At 46.8% G+C, this 14,732-nt stretch overlaps 1 protein-coding gene and 1 long non-coding RNA gene across 5 annotated transcripts in view; one reads left to right on the top strand and one right to left on the bottom strand.

Annotated features, from left to right (window-relative positions):
- Positions 1-14,732, bottom strand: part of PAFAH2 (platelet activating factor acetylhydrolase 2) — a 54,070-nt gene that overhangs the window by 30,517 nt on the left and 8,821 nt on the right. For all 4 annotated transcript variants that reach the window (XM_069079280.1, XM_069079278.1, XM_069079281.1 and 1 more), the window contains 6 exons: positions 11,582-11,694; positions 10,582-10,735; positions 10,002-10,098; positions 6,994-7,062; positions 6,655-6,796; positions 631-744 (listed from right to left, as the gene is read on the bottom strand). In XM_069079280.1, the coding sequence (XP_068935381.1) occupies positions 631-744; positions 6,655-6,796; positions 6,994-7,062; positions 10,002-10,098; positions 10,582-10,735; positions 11,582-11,671 (666 nt within the window). In that variant the 5' untranslated portion in view covers positions 11,672-11,694. The remainder of the gene's footprint in view (positions 1-630; positions 745-6,654; positions 6,797-6,993; positions 7,063-10,001; positions 10,099-10,581; positions 10,736-11,581; positions 11,695-14,732) is intronic.
- LOC138154468 (uncharacterized) lies at positions 1,756-6,222 on the top strand. Its single transcript, XR_011166613.1, has 2 exons — positions 1,756-2,958; positions 6,063-6,222. It is a non-coding gene; the product is annotated as an uncharacterized lncRNA (long non-coding RNA).

Below are 14,732 nucleotides of genomic sequence, written 5' to 3'. Positions count from 1 at the left end.
TCGAGGGGTCTCTGGGTATTTTTGTTCCCCTCCGAAGTCCTATGATAGTGTCCACTCCACACGTAAACTGGGCACTGAGCTTATCAGCATCTGTATCTTACCTTTCTCATGCGCTGGGAGCTCTCTGAAGACTGGGACTATGTCATATCTAACCCGTGCACCTCCCCCGGCACCAGGCACAATGCTCTGCTTTCAGCAGGACTTGTAAACGTTTGCTGAATTACTGAAGAATCGAGTTTTGAATCAAACTCTAATTGGCGATATCCAAAAGGAGACTGTCCTGCTTCATGAGTAGTGAATTCACTAGCCCATAAGGTAGTGAACTCCCCAGCACTGGAGGTCTCCAAGCACCTGGATGGCCACTGGCTGGGAGATTTTCAAAGACAGATGCCTATCCAGTACTGGTTGTGCTAGATTCATCAAGTCTCTTCCAGCTGAGATTCTAGGACTCACTTTGCACAGTGCCTGGTATGTGGTGAGAGCTTAATAAATGCTTATTGCCTTGCCAAGACATGTTGCCTTGGAGGAATTCAGGCCAATACCTTTAAGGGGAGTAGGCATGAAGGACCTAAGATCAAATATCCTCTCCAGGATAGAAAAGAACCTGGTATAAACTGAAAGTCACTGTACCTTCAGAGTCCTGAGGTCCAACCCACCAGGTAGGATGTTGGAGACATTCTGGCCCATGGTAATGTCCTGTAGGATCCTCAACATCCGAACACACTCGTTAGCTCGCTGATGCACCTGTGATAGGAATTTTTCCTGGTGAGGCCCATCATATGATGTTTCTCCCCACAATGAAGTAACCGGCTTGATTCCCAGGGGCCTGAGAAGGCCAAAACTCCCCCAGACACTGGGACATTATGTACAAGTAGCCAGTGTGGTTCAGAGCATTAGCCTTGGAATCAAAGATCTGAATTCAGGTCCTGGCTCTGATATTTACTCCCTGGGACCCTATCCAAGCCATTTTGCTTCTCCCATCTGTAAAATGGTGAGAACAGGAGCCATGCTTTTCTAGCTTAAAGGGCTTATAGGAAAAAAGCACTTCATAAACCTTACAGGGCTCTGGACATGTTAGTTGTCAGTACTACCCAAAGATATATCCATGCGGAAGGAAGGCAAAATGGCCCAGGAAGAGCCTGAAATCCAATGGAGCAGTTTGGGTTTCATATGGTCAGCAAGACATTTACTGTAGGTTCCAAATTATGGAATATGATTTAGGATGATCACCCTAAAATTCAAGGCCAAAGCCAACCAGACACGGAGAAAGCAACTACTACATACAAGGTACAGTTCTAGCATGTATAGCAGTTTTCTGTGGTGGCAAAGAATTGGAAACTGAGGGGATGCCCATCAATTGGGGAATGGCTGAACAAGTTGTGGCATATGATTACGATGGAATGCTATTGTGCTATAAGATATGATGAGCTTGGTTTGGATGGTTTCAGAAAAACCTGGGAAGATTTATATGAATTGATGCAAAGTGAAGTGAGCAGAACCAGGAGAACATTGTAACCACAATAGAACCAGTAACGACAATACTGAGAGGATAAGCAACTGTGAAAGACAGCTATTCTCAGCAATACAAAGATCCAAGACAATTCTGAAGGAATCACAATGAAAAATGCTATCCATATCCAGAGAAGGAACTGAAGGAGTCTGAATGCAGACATGGTTTTTGCTTTCTTTATTTTTCTTGGGTTGTTTTTATGTCTTTTTTTTGTTTGTGTTTTCTTTTGCAATGTGGCTAATATGGAGATATGTTTTGCATTATTGCACATATACAACCCATATCAAATTGCTTGCCTTCTCAAGGAAGGGAGGGGGAGAGAAGAGAGAGACTTTAGAACTCAAAAATTATAAAAACTAAATATTAAAAATTGTTTTTTGCAGGTAATTAAGAAACAATAAAATAAAAACATTCTAAAAATATAATTGGGAAATGTTTAACAAAATAAATAAAAACACAATAGAACATAGATAATGTTAATATGTGGTTTTCTAAATCAATATGTATGGATTCAATGGCCTACTGGAGTTTGACACCTCTGCAGTAAGCCAGGCTACCTCTTATGTCCCTGCCCTCAGGGAGTTTACATCTTACCAGAGGATACAAAATGTATATAAATAAGCATAGTACAAGGTAAACTGAGGGAGCAAGACCATACTAAGTAGAAAAATCAAAGACAATTTCAGAGCTGAAGATTTTCCCAGGTAGTTGAGGAAGGTCTTGAAGAAGGTCAAGGACTCTGAAAGGCAGGGATGAGAAAGAAGTGTGTGCATGTGGTGGGAAGCTTAAGGACACCGACTTGTCCCTTTAGGCTGTGACAAAATTCACAAAGGTAAGGAGGTGTAAGGCTGTGACAGGACTGAAATGCTAGGTGAAGGATCAGTTACAAAGAAAGAAAGCAGAGTAAGAGACAAAAGAGGTTAGCCTGGGTTTATATTTTAGTTTAAAGGCCATGAACTACTTTCTGAAGGTCCTGGAGCAGAATAGGGACAGATCCAAACACTACTTGGTTGTTCTGTACCTGTCTGTGTAGATGCTGCATTGAAGAGGGCAGGGAACAGAAGCAGGGAGACCATTGGGGAGGCTTCTGCAACAGTAGCCAAGAGGCAATCAGGCCTAAATTTGGGGAATGGTAGTGAGGAAAGTGAAAGGGTCCAATGTGAGAAATGTTGCAGAGGCAGAATCAAGGCTTGTGTGCTACTACACGTTTGCCATATTCTAATTGGCAGCATGTTGAATCTGCATACATGTCTGAGCAAAGAAACTTGGCAGGTCTCTGAGCACAGATGGCTTCCCATCCCCAATCCCACCCCCACCCGGAGGTGACTACTGGGCTACCCTCCCAGGGGAGGGGACGCTGGCAGAGCCTGCCCAAAATGAAGGCAGGATTCACTTTAACACCAAGGAAACTGAGTGCCCACCAGAGCAAACGATCAGGAATTCAACAGGTAAGGAAAAGAAAAGACATTCTAAGAGCCTCTCATTAATGTAGGAGGAAGAGCTGTCAGGACTAACACTGAATCTGTGCTTGGAGGGAAGCAGAGTGTGGGCCGGGGGCTTTCACAGTTCACCTACCACCACTCTCCAGGTGCCCTAACAGTTATTTTTTTTAGAAATTTCACACATATTTATTCATTTACTGCCTGTCCCAATAGGCTTTCGGGACTATGAAGTGTTTCATTTTTTTGTCTTTGAATCCCTAGCACTGAGCAGTACCTGAGAGACAGGATTAGTAAGTGTTTGCTGACTGAGTGAATGAACCCACCTCCCTGGCTCCTGGGCTTGCTTTCCTAGCTGGACTCTTTTCTGCCTCAGTTCGAATCCCCTTAGGGTAGGCTTACTGCCTTTCTTCTGTTACCTTCTGGAGGTGATGAGCAGCTAATCTAATAATTTGGCTGTACTACTATGCTAATTCAATTCAACAAACATTTAGGAAGTGATTGCCATGAGTCAGGCCGTGTCCTTGGGGTTGTGGTAACGAAAAGGTTAAAGGCTGTGTCCACAATACAGGGGACTTCGATCTAAGGGGAAGGGGTGCTTTCTACCTGGGCACCTATAAGCACAATATGAATGAGAATGACACAAGCACACAGGCCAAGTCAGGCAAAGTGCTATCTAGCATCTGAGGAGAGAGATCACTTTCACTTAAGGAGAGGAGGCAGAGAAGGCTTTGTGAAGCATGTGGCACCTGGGTTGGGTCTTCAGGGAATGGAGGGATTTCAAAGAATGCAGAGGATGTAGCATGAGCCGGGAGGGGCCCGACTGAGAAAGGAAGCTGGAGAATAACAGTCTGGATAGAGTCCACAAAGGGGGAAGCAGGGGATGAAGATGGGACATGAGCACCTAAAGGAGAGAAGGCTGAAAGATAGGCTGGCCCCAGACATTGTGAGGGCCAGAGTCAGAGTTTATACTTTATTCAGCAGCTACGTGGCACAGTGGGTAGAGCCCTGAGCCTGGAGTCAGAAAGACCTGAATTTGGACCCTTATGAGCTATGTGACAGTGGGAAAGTCACTTCACCTAACTGCCTCAGTTTCCTTGTCTGTAAAATGGGCATAACAATAGCACCTACCTCCCAAAGTTGTGAGGACCAAATGAGATAACGTTTGTAAAATGCTCATCACAGTGTCTGACACACAGTAGGCACTACATAAAATGCTTACTCCCTCCTCTATTTAGCAGGCAGTGTGGAATTCAAAGTAGGTTTTTAAGGTAGAGAAGGAACACGATTAGGAACATTGGGAAGATGACGCCAGCAGTAGTGTAAAGGGTGAAAGGGAGAAGGGGTGGTCTGAAGAGAAGAAGATTAGCTAGGAAACTATTACACTACTTCAGATCAGAGGTCAGCAAACTGTCCTGAAGACCAAATCCGGTCTGCTGCCTGTTTCTGTATGGTCCATGAGCCACGAATGGTTTGCTGGATTTGGCCCATGAGCCATAGTTTGCTGACCCCTATCCAGATGAAGAGATCAGAAGGGGCATAAGGAACCTCCTCTCCCAGCATAGCTTAGTGCCTTCTCTGCCACTTATGGTCTCAGAGAGTTTTGTAGACGACAGAGAGGTTACAAGTGGCTCATCCTGGGTCAAAAGGACAAGACCCATCAAAAGCGAGATCTGAAGCCAAATCTTCCTGGCTCTGGGCCTAACTTTCTTATCGACTACACCATGCTTCTTCTCAGGAGACAAGACTCATTGTGCACTAGTTTAGTGGTTATAAAGCATCTTCCAACCCCAAAGGGCTTTCCTATCCCCACTGATAGCTGTGAGGGAGGGGCTAAAGAACAAGGCGGTGCCACAGTGCACACAACACTGGGCCTGGAGTCAGGAAGACCCGAGTTTCATTTCAGCCTCAGACACAGTGACTGTATGACCTTGGACAAGTCATGTCCCCTCTGTTAGCTTCAGTTTCCTCATCTATAAATGGGGATAGTAAGAGTGCCTATCTCCTAGGACCGTTGTGAGGATCAAGTGAGATAATAACTGTAAAGCACTTAGCACAGTGCCGGGCATGTAATTAAGTGCTATATAAATGCTAGCTATCATCAACATCTGCAATGGGCTCAGCACACAGCAGTGCTATGGACATGCCCAGTGCCTTCTCTTCCCTCCTAAAGCCCCATGGCTAGTATATGTCAGGGCTGGTATTCTAGCCTCCATTGCAGCACCACAAATTTGCTCCTGGAAGCGATCTTTGAAGTTCTTTCTTAGAAGTGATATAGTACCTCCTTTGACAGTCGCTCAAAGTGAATTGACCTGCCCAAGGTCATACAAAGTGAGCAATATAAATGGGAAGCCAGGGCCTCGGATCCAGCTTCAGCCTTCTTTCTGATGCCCTCTGCCGTCTCTCCTGGACTCCAAGTTCAGTGCTTCTTCCCCTTTACCTGGATGCCTCCAGGACTGCCAGATCTGAAGGGGCCCCCTCAGCAAGGGAACAAAGCTGCTGGGGAGGGAGGAGCAGGGCATTCACAGGAGGTGACCAGATAAAGAGACTACATGTTGGTCTGAACTCCGACAAAGTCACCACAATGACAGATCAAGAAGCTGCTGCTGCTGATGCTTTTCAGTTATGTAACTTAATCAAGTTAGATTAAGGTATGCCCTAAGATGGCTGAAATGGAAGTGGGGAGGAGGGAAGGGATGTCAGAGTCCGGGAGGCTCCTCAGGGCCTCATCAGGGCTCCCCACCTGCATCCTGACAAAAGCCCTCTGACCATGATCTGCTACTGTTCTCACGTATATAAATTAACATGTTAAAATGTATAAACCAGTACGGATGAGGTTGACTAAAAATATCTCTGGCAATAGTTGAAAAGAAAATATACATAAATTTAACTTGCTGAAAAATATGTACATGTGTATGTGTAGACATGTGTACTGTACAAGCATGCGGCATACTATATAGATGTATTTATACACATGTGCATAACACATGTATGCAGAACACACACGTGTATATACTGCACACATGTGTATATGCCCTATACATACTAAAGATTATATCTCTGGTGACTTCCAGAATGCACCCTCTCAGCATCATGCTTCTTCTCCCCTACAGTTCCTGATCTGAGCCAAGTCTCCATCATGCTCGGCACAAGACAATTCTGACACCCCTGGCTGGGCCCCACCCCAGGCCCTGCATGCTCAGGGACTGCAAGCGCACTCTGCTGTAATGCAATGAGCAAAGGTCATGAGGAAAGTAAAATGTGTACTGACCAGTCAAGTGTTCATGGTTTTTGGTTTAGCTGTTGCTGGGGCTTCTCCAGGCCTCCCATTCGTGTAGCTGGTCACTGCCACTGGGAGGAATGAGGTAAAAAGACCTCGACTTGGGGCTGTGGGCCCTGGGTTCAAATGCTAATTCAGACACTTCCTAGTTATAGGGTGTGATATACCTCCCCTGGGAGCTGCAGTTTCCTTTTCTTATAAAAGAGGGATAATAATACTTGGACTATCAAGAGGTGGGGGCTCTATGAACAACAAAGTCCTGGAGAAATGTGGATGTTCTAACCAAGGCTCCCCCGGTTCTTTCTTTATTGTGCTGCAGGGCTGCTCTCCCACAGTCCTGTGGGGCTACCTCCGACCCTCTGCAACAGAACCTCTGAGTGGGTGAGGGGGAGTCAGGCCTGGGGGAGGGGCCAAGACAGACTCACCTGGGGGTTACGAATCCGGAATTCTTTCTCCCCTTCCTCTATCCTCCGGTAGGGGATCCACTCCTCCTCCAGCGACCCAGCTTGGGGACAGCTCTCCCCTGTAGCAGGCTTGTAGAAGTAGGTGGCCGAGGCAGAATGGTCCCTTGAAAGACATAGGGCTGTCTGGAGGAAGGGGAGGGGAAGAGAGAAGGCACTCTTCAGCCCCACTCTCCCCCTCTACAATTCTCAATTGGGACTTTGACCCATGCCACTTTCTCACTCCCCCAAGGTCATGGCTGGAGAAGGCCAGAGGGTAGTTCCAAGAACTGTCACCTTTCCCCCTTAGGGTTCATCCCTCACCTGTGTTCTGGCACAGCCACCACAAAGCCACGAGAAGCCAGCTCCATGCAGAAGGCTGAGTATACAGTCCTAAGGATACAGGAGGGAGCAGACAGGCAGATCAGAAGACAGACCTCCCTGTCCCAGAAGCAGCCACAAAGGCTGACTGTGTGGAAGACTCATGTGGGGTCCTGTCGTCCTGCCCACAACACCTATTCCCTATTCCCATTAAAGGCTCAGCTCAAGATCACCTTCTTCAGGAAGCCAGGGGGAATTCACTCAGTCCATTCTCTAAGCCCCGACAATCACAGACTTTATCCTTCCCTCTAGGCACTTCAAAATTGTTTTATGTCTACTGATTACAGAATCCCAGCATCGGAGTGGGGCCTTTGGCCCAGAGTCCCATCTGAACCTGCCCATGAATCCCCTGGACAATGGCCCAGACAGAAGGGCTATCCTGGAACTCCTATTGGTTGGGAAAGGGGGCCTAAATGGGTATCTCCCTCTACAGGTGCTTGGGCTTTACCCCACAACTTCACAGGAAAAGGAGGCTTTCTCTCCTTTCTCACTTCACTCTTGTTCTCTGGACCCCATGTTATGTTTCAGCTGGGTCCTCTCTCCGCCCCATTTCCCACTGGTGAGCTCTTCCTGGAACTTCCATTGTGAGGAAGGCCCAGGCCTCCCCTCCATCCCCCTACACAGGGTCCTTCCTTGAGCCCCTCTGCCTTTATGTGGTGACTCCCCCTGGTTGGAGTGGAAGTTCCTTGAGGGCTGGCCTGTCTTTTTTTTTGCTTGTATTTGTATTTCCAGGGCTCAGCACAGTGCGGTACTTAACAAACGCTTTCTGGCCTGTTCTTGTTTACTTTCTCTTCACCCCTAGACTCTGATCTTTCTTCTTCCATGGCCAGGAAAGGACTTAGCAGCAATAGGGTGCCCATCGCTGGCAGGGAGAGGCCAAGAGGTCCAGATAACTGGGTGGTTATTGTGGCAGAGATAGCAGAGGAAGATAAGTAAGGGGAAGGAAGCTGGGGAAGCCTCCCATGCCTGCCCCAATACTGGGCGGTATCTTTCTCCATTAGAGCATTACTTCTCACTCATACATGAGTGAGCATCCCTAATCAGATCTGCAGAAGCTACAATGCCAGAAATCCTCAAAGCATCAGTATTTACAAGCCAGATGCTGGGAGACTGGAGGAGGATACTTCTCAGCTAGGCATTCAAAGCTCTTCCATGAGGCCAAATAACAGAAAGGAAAGAACAGCAGACTAGCTCAAGTGTGTCCTCTGCCACTTCTTTTGTGGCCTCAGGGGCTTGTCATCAATCTGTCCCTTAGTTTCTTCATCTATAAAATAAGGGATTTGGAAGATCTGGAGTTGAGGGAAATCAATTAGTCAACCTGAGTACTAGTTTCACCTTCTGTAAAATAGGAGTGACATGTACACCACTTACCTAACAGGGCTGCTGAGAGAAAGAACTTTGTGGTTTTTAAAAATGCCATAGAAATGTGAGTGATTTCTTACTATGCAGATCTAGAATTCTGCAGTCCCTTACTGTCTTTGCCAGCCTCACGGTCCTATTTTCCCACAAAAAGCTTCTGCTCTGGGCAAGCCTGGCCAATCTCCACCCCATGAAGACACTGGGCACTTTCCAGTCCCCGTGCCCTGGCTCCTGCTGCAATTATGTCTGTCTGAAATACCCTGGGGCTCGAGTTCCACCTCCCCATCTGGTCAAGGGCCAGCTGAAGGAAGCCTTCCCGAAAGATCCTAGCTCATCTTCCCCCCTGCACTTATATCACCCATAATAAGATGACCTATGTCCCTTATCACCCAGAACCGTACTCCCCAATGCACATTCCTCAATTCCCCTATTAGACTGGAGCTCCCTGAGTGGGGAGGCTGTTTTACTCAAGCTTGAATCTCTCTCACTATGGTAGACAGTGTCTTGTAAACACTAGGCACCTAATACATATTTGCTGGATGAACTGAATGACTATCGGGAAGAAGATATGATCCTTCCTTTTAAGAAGCTGGCCAGCTACGGGTGCTCCATCTAAGTTATCTTCCAATTCCTTATTGTGGCACAGAGGCCCTCTGGTCTTTCAAAACCTACACCAACAGGGTGTAAGCTCTAGCACATCCTACCAAGCTGGAAGGTCTTCATGGAGAGCTACAGTGTGTTTGCCCAACTCATCCCTAGGAGGCTGGAGATGAACTTTTTGACCATAGCAACTCATGAAGACTTATCGATGAAAGTGAAGCAGGGCTTGGTCTATGTCTGAGGACGAAGTGCCCGTAATGATGAAACACTAAGGAATTAGCCCAGATTAGCATGAGACTGGTATCTGTTAGTAACAAAAACAGAGGGAGAAAATTTACAAGATTCAGAGAAAGACCAGACCAAGGTTTGGAAGTCAGAGTTTAAGAATCTCATTAGGAGTCATGACTGGCTTATCAAACAGAGGGCAAACTGTGGCCATTAAGGGCACCTTACAGCCTGACAAATGCAGCTTACATTTCTGTCTACCATCTTACATCGTTAGAGGTAAATCTTCTGTAAGTCTCTATGAATATTGGTGCATTAGAGAAGTTATCCTAGGTGGGGAAAGGGTTTGGGTCACTCCAGAAAGGCTTCATGGAGAAGGAACTCAAGTGGAAGGGGAATCTTAGTGTAATAGCTGCCTGGGGGCACTGCACATGCAGTCAAGGGACAGGAGTTTGAGTCTCTGTGCTCCTTGTCAGCCGCACAATCACAAGCAAGCCAAGACCTCTCTGGGCTTCATTATCCTCATCTACAAAATGGGAATAATGACATCTGCACTGTGGTACCTGCTTCATACAAGGTGATGAGCCAAGTGCTCTGTAAACTATAGATTATGAGAGGAACGTGAGCCAATACAGAAAGAACAGCAAATGGAAAGAAACTGCTATTTCTCTGCTTGGCTGCTGCCCTCTGACAGTGTGACCCTCCTGGGTTAATGTCTAGTAGTCTTCACTGAGCAAGAGATGGCAGAAGCAGAGAAGGGCTCTTACCTGAAGGCTCCCAAGCCATGGGAGAAGATGATCAGGGGGTAGCCAGAGGCCTGTGGTTTAAAGGGGCCGTTCCAGCTGATGGGTAGGCGGCAGGATCCTAGGAGAAACATGGCTTACACCAGAGTTGGCAGCTTCAGGGGCCAAGTGAATAAGGGTTAGAGCAATTGCCCTCCCTGACCCCGAAAGGCAGTGGGGCTTATAATATATATCATCACTATCCCACCACTCTCTTGGGGAGGGTGGGAACGGTACAAGAAGGGGATTAATCCAGAAAGGTGGAATTGAGTATGGTGAAAGGGGAGGATGGGACTGCGAAAAGACCAGGTTATCAGTATTTCTAGGGGCTAGGGCTTCTAGGGAAAAAAGCATGTCACCCAGGAGGGGAAAACAGGGAAGCAAAACATGGAGGCTACCTTGCCAGCCCAATGCAAAAAGCAGTAGGAACAAGGCCATTCTTTGAGCAATGCTCACCGGAACAATCCAATCCAGGCTCTCACTTCAAAAATTTCCCTGCCTGTTTAGGGACTTCTTGGGTGGCAGAGAAGGGGAAGGAGAAGCAGGAGGTCAGTTCTACCCTTACCCATGGCTACATTCAACAGCATTCCTCCCCAGCGCTTATTGACGCGTAGAAAGTCAGCCAGGCCGACGCAGTATTCATATCGGGGGATCCACAGGGGCTGCTCAATCTCCCCCTCAGTTTCTTGGCAGGGGTAGAAGAGGCGAAAGAAGATCCCCTGTTGGAGATAAGAAGGCAACGGCCGCTCAGGACAAGCAACCTCCCTGCCCCATGACAGCCAGAGGCCCTGCCATCTGAAGAATGGAGCCCAGTGCTCCAGGAAGTAGAACTAACAGATTAGCAGGATGGCTTTGGCTGGCTGGTCACAAGAAGAAAGCAACAAATTCATCCTACACAGCCAGAGACAGCAGGAAATGAGTGCCTATGGTAAGGGAGAAATCAGAATGAGACAGAGAGAGAAGGAGAAATAATAGACACAAAAGAGAAGCTAGAAGCAGGGAGAAAGGAGGGGACAGAGGACAGGATGGTGGAGGGGATAGTATTGAGGGAGGAGGGGAAGAATTTCTTCCCCAGTAGAGAAATGGGGAGCCAAAGTATATCAACAATGACCTCAGAGGAGCCAACCTGACTTCTAAGAGTCAGGCAGATGCACTATGCAATCTAACCCATGATCCATCTGTTCTCCCATTTTTAGAAACAGCTAAAGATGAGATCAGAGAACTTTCTCATTAGTGCATCTGTTGCAATCCCTCCCCCCGGAAGGGTTAATGGACCTGAAAGAGGTCCCTGGTGCCTGAACTCTAGAGGCCTTTCCAAGTCTTTCCCGTAGCCTAGCCTATTCAAAGGAACCAACCATTAACCCTCTCTAAGGATGTTTCTAGTGGGAAAGTGGAAGAATTTAAGGTGACTGATCCTCAGGGCTCTATCACCAAAATAAACTCAGTTTCCCTGTTTGGGAAATAGAAGCAAATTGCCATCACATGAAATGTTGGGAGAAAGGAAGAAATAGAGGATTCTCAGAAGAGAGAGAAAGGGAGAGGAGGACTGAGAAAACACAGCATACCTGGCGAGTGTGGCCTTCCATCACATCTCCACAGCCTACAAGATGGGGGCCAGTTACAGGCGGAAGCCCCAGGGAAGGGCTGACTCCCATGGCATTCGATGGCCTGGTCAAACCTAAGACGACAACACAGGCAGCTGAGCCTGGTGGCTGGGGCAGAAGAACAGAGAGGAGTGCAGGGAACAGCCTACCACTGGCTTCCTCTGTGTGTTTCCTGTTGATCACACCTACCATCTACTAGTCAGACTCTGAGACTTGTGCAATGCTGGTTCAGCCAGAACAGCTCAGACAAGGGCTGCAGAGAAAGGAGCTGGAAATCCTCGGCAGCCGTTAAAATGATAACTTTACACTACAATATACTGTGCTTACTGAGTACCCACCATAATACTTTATCCAGCATTATTCCAGATGATATAATTATTAATGATAATACTAATAATAGCTAGAACTTAAATTGTGCTTTAAGGTTTGAAAAATGCTTTACAAAAATTACCACATTTAGCCCTCACAACCACCCTGGGAAGTAGGCACTATTATTACCTTCATCTTACAGCTGAGGAAAATGAGGCAGACAGTGTTAAGTGACTTGCCCAGGGTCACAAGTCAGTAAATGTCTGAGGCTGGATCTGCACACAGGTGTTCCTGACACCAGGCCCAGCACTTACCCACTGCACCGCTTAGGTGCCATGAACTCATCGTCAAAATCAGATGGTACTCGTGCATTTTCTATTTGATTTTACTCTAAGTGGTTTTGTTCTGTAACCATGTTCTGTATTCTGTGTAATGAACCATAGCCTCTTCTCTGCGACTGAGTGAAGACAATCATGAGTTCACAGGTTCAGTTTCTCTCTGAAGTTAGATACCAAAGGCCTGAACTTTCCCACAATCTCTTTGAGAAAGACTGTTCTCACTACCATCATAAAACATTATCTCAGCATCTCCTGCAAGGTCTGTGTGTTATCTTTGAGAAGCTGGACTAACTGACCTTGTCCCATCTTGGTCTTGTCTAATCTCCCAGGGCCAGTGGGCCTACATACCTGGGGCCAGATCAGTGACCTGAGGATGTGCTAGGACACATTAATTCACATAAGCATTCCTTAGAGGTAGAGGTGGTTTTCATCCCATGTGTGGACTAGGCCCACTTTTTTTTAATGTAACCAATCATGATCCCTCAATCCCATAATGTTGCCAATCCCATAACCAATGATATGATTTCTCTTCTGTTTTTTGTTCTATGCTTATAAAAATGAGTTATACTATCAATTCGGGTCTCTGGCCAGAAGTGGTGCCATTGACCCATCCTTTATTAATAGGTTTGATGCCCTATTAATAAACTTATCTTGCTCAGAGAAATGCCTCAGTTTACTTTTTGTTAAATTTCACACTTGAAATTACTCAACAAGTTTATTTTTTGTTTTGTTTTGTCTTTTGGAGGGGAGAGGGCAGGGCAATTGGGGTTAAGTGACTTGCCCAAGGTCACATGGCTAGTAAGTGTTAAGTATCTGAGGCCAGATTTGAACTCCAGTCCTCCCAACTCCAGGGCCAGTGCTCTATTCACTGAGCCACCTAGCTGCACCATCAACAAGTTTATTAAGCACTTACTATGTTCCAGGTGAGACGCAGCATAGTTTAAAAGAGAGAAAGCTAGTTTTGGAGTTAAGATCTGTGTTCAAGTCCTTATCTGGGACAAATACCAGCTGTGTGACTGGGCAACTCTCTAAGATGGTAAATTGCTGAGAAGGTAGCAGAGTCACTGGCATTAGTTTAGGGAGTTTTCCTCATCTGAGCATTGCTGAGACTAATGAAATCCCAGGTGCAGACCCTTTTTTCTGGACCAGAGACTGGCCCAGGTTCTGAAGATGCCAAAATGAAGCAGTCCGGGTCCTCCAGGAGCTTAAAAGCTATAGGAGGAAAACATGCACAAGCAAGTATATAAAATAGAGATATACAAAGGAAATGCAAAAGGAACAGGGGGAGGGAGGGCAAGCACTAGCCAGAGGGGTCTGGGCAAACCTCCTGCAGAGTAGGCACTTGAGCTGGAGGATGCTCTGGGCATAGGGAACAGACTTGCAAAGGCATGGAGGTGGGAAATGGAATGCTGAATGTGGGAAGAACATAAAAACCGTGATGCAATCATGCAATACGCCTGGAATCAAACTGTGAAAGACTTCCAGTGCCAAACAGAGGAGTCTGCATGCTATCCCTGAGGTAATAGGGAGCTGGTGAAGCTTCTTGAGCTTCATGTGTGAGCTCTGTGCCCAGCAGCTGCTCACTGCAGATCATACTGTCAAACAGCAGAGCCTTTGATGGGCACAGGGCTCACTTCCTCAAGCAGCAGAAGACCCCATGGCACCGAAGGGGAGGAGGGTTATATAGTCAAAGGATCCCGAGGTCAGGTCACATCACACCAAGGGACAACAGGACTGCAGAGCCCCACCTCTGGGAAAGAGTCTCACAGAAAGAAAGGGCAGCCATAGACCAGAAGGCAGGCAGCTGCTGCCCACAATACACGCTAACTCTCCCCTCCTGTGTTAGTTCAATATGACTTTTAATGTCCCCCCAGCTGTGAAAAGCTGAGCTGGGGGAAGGCAGCAGTGGAGGACTCAGAACTGCCAGGTCTTGATTAGACCCATCTGTTCATACAACTTTTTAGTAGTTTGCATATTGAAGGCCATGACGTGTTTTCCAATGAAGGAAGCTGAGAATAACGTCCTAAAGATTGGTCGGAGAGGTATGGACCTGTCAACCACCAGCTTACATGATTTCATATTAGTGATTTGTGGTGGACCGAGAGAGGTGGCAGGCCAGAAATATACCAATCAGCTAAAAACAAGCAACCCCAAAGGAAATGCCTGCCACAACACCCATTTCTGATTGGCTAACAGTTGTTACTCCTTTTTTTGTTTGTTTTTGCTTTTTGGAGGAAGAAGAACAGGGCAATTGGGGTTAAGTGACTTGCCCAAAGTCACACGGCTAGTTTTTGTGGTAAGTGTCTGAGGCTGGATTTGAACTCAGGTCCTCCTGACTCCAGGGCTAGTTGAGTTGCTATTCCTTATGAAATGGCCCTCCTGATTCTGCTACTTTAGATCCTTCCAGAGCTGTGAAATCTGCAGCCACCTTTCTCTCCACAGCAGGCAGTGGTTTCCCAGGTTGT

Source organism: Petaurus breviceps, unplaced genomic scaffold (assembly GCF_028583685.1).
Source record: "Petaurus breviceps papuanus isolate PSGF00001 unplaced genomic scaffold, PetGlider_PUasm1.0 91041, whole genome shotgun sequence".
Classification (NCBI taxonomy): Eukaryota; Metazoa; Chordata; class Mammalia; order Diprotodontia; family Petauridae; genus Petaurus; species Petaurus breviceps.
Note: the sequence above shows the minus strand (reverse complement) of the source record. Positions and strands in the feature narration are given on the sequence as shown.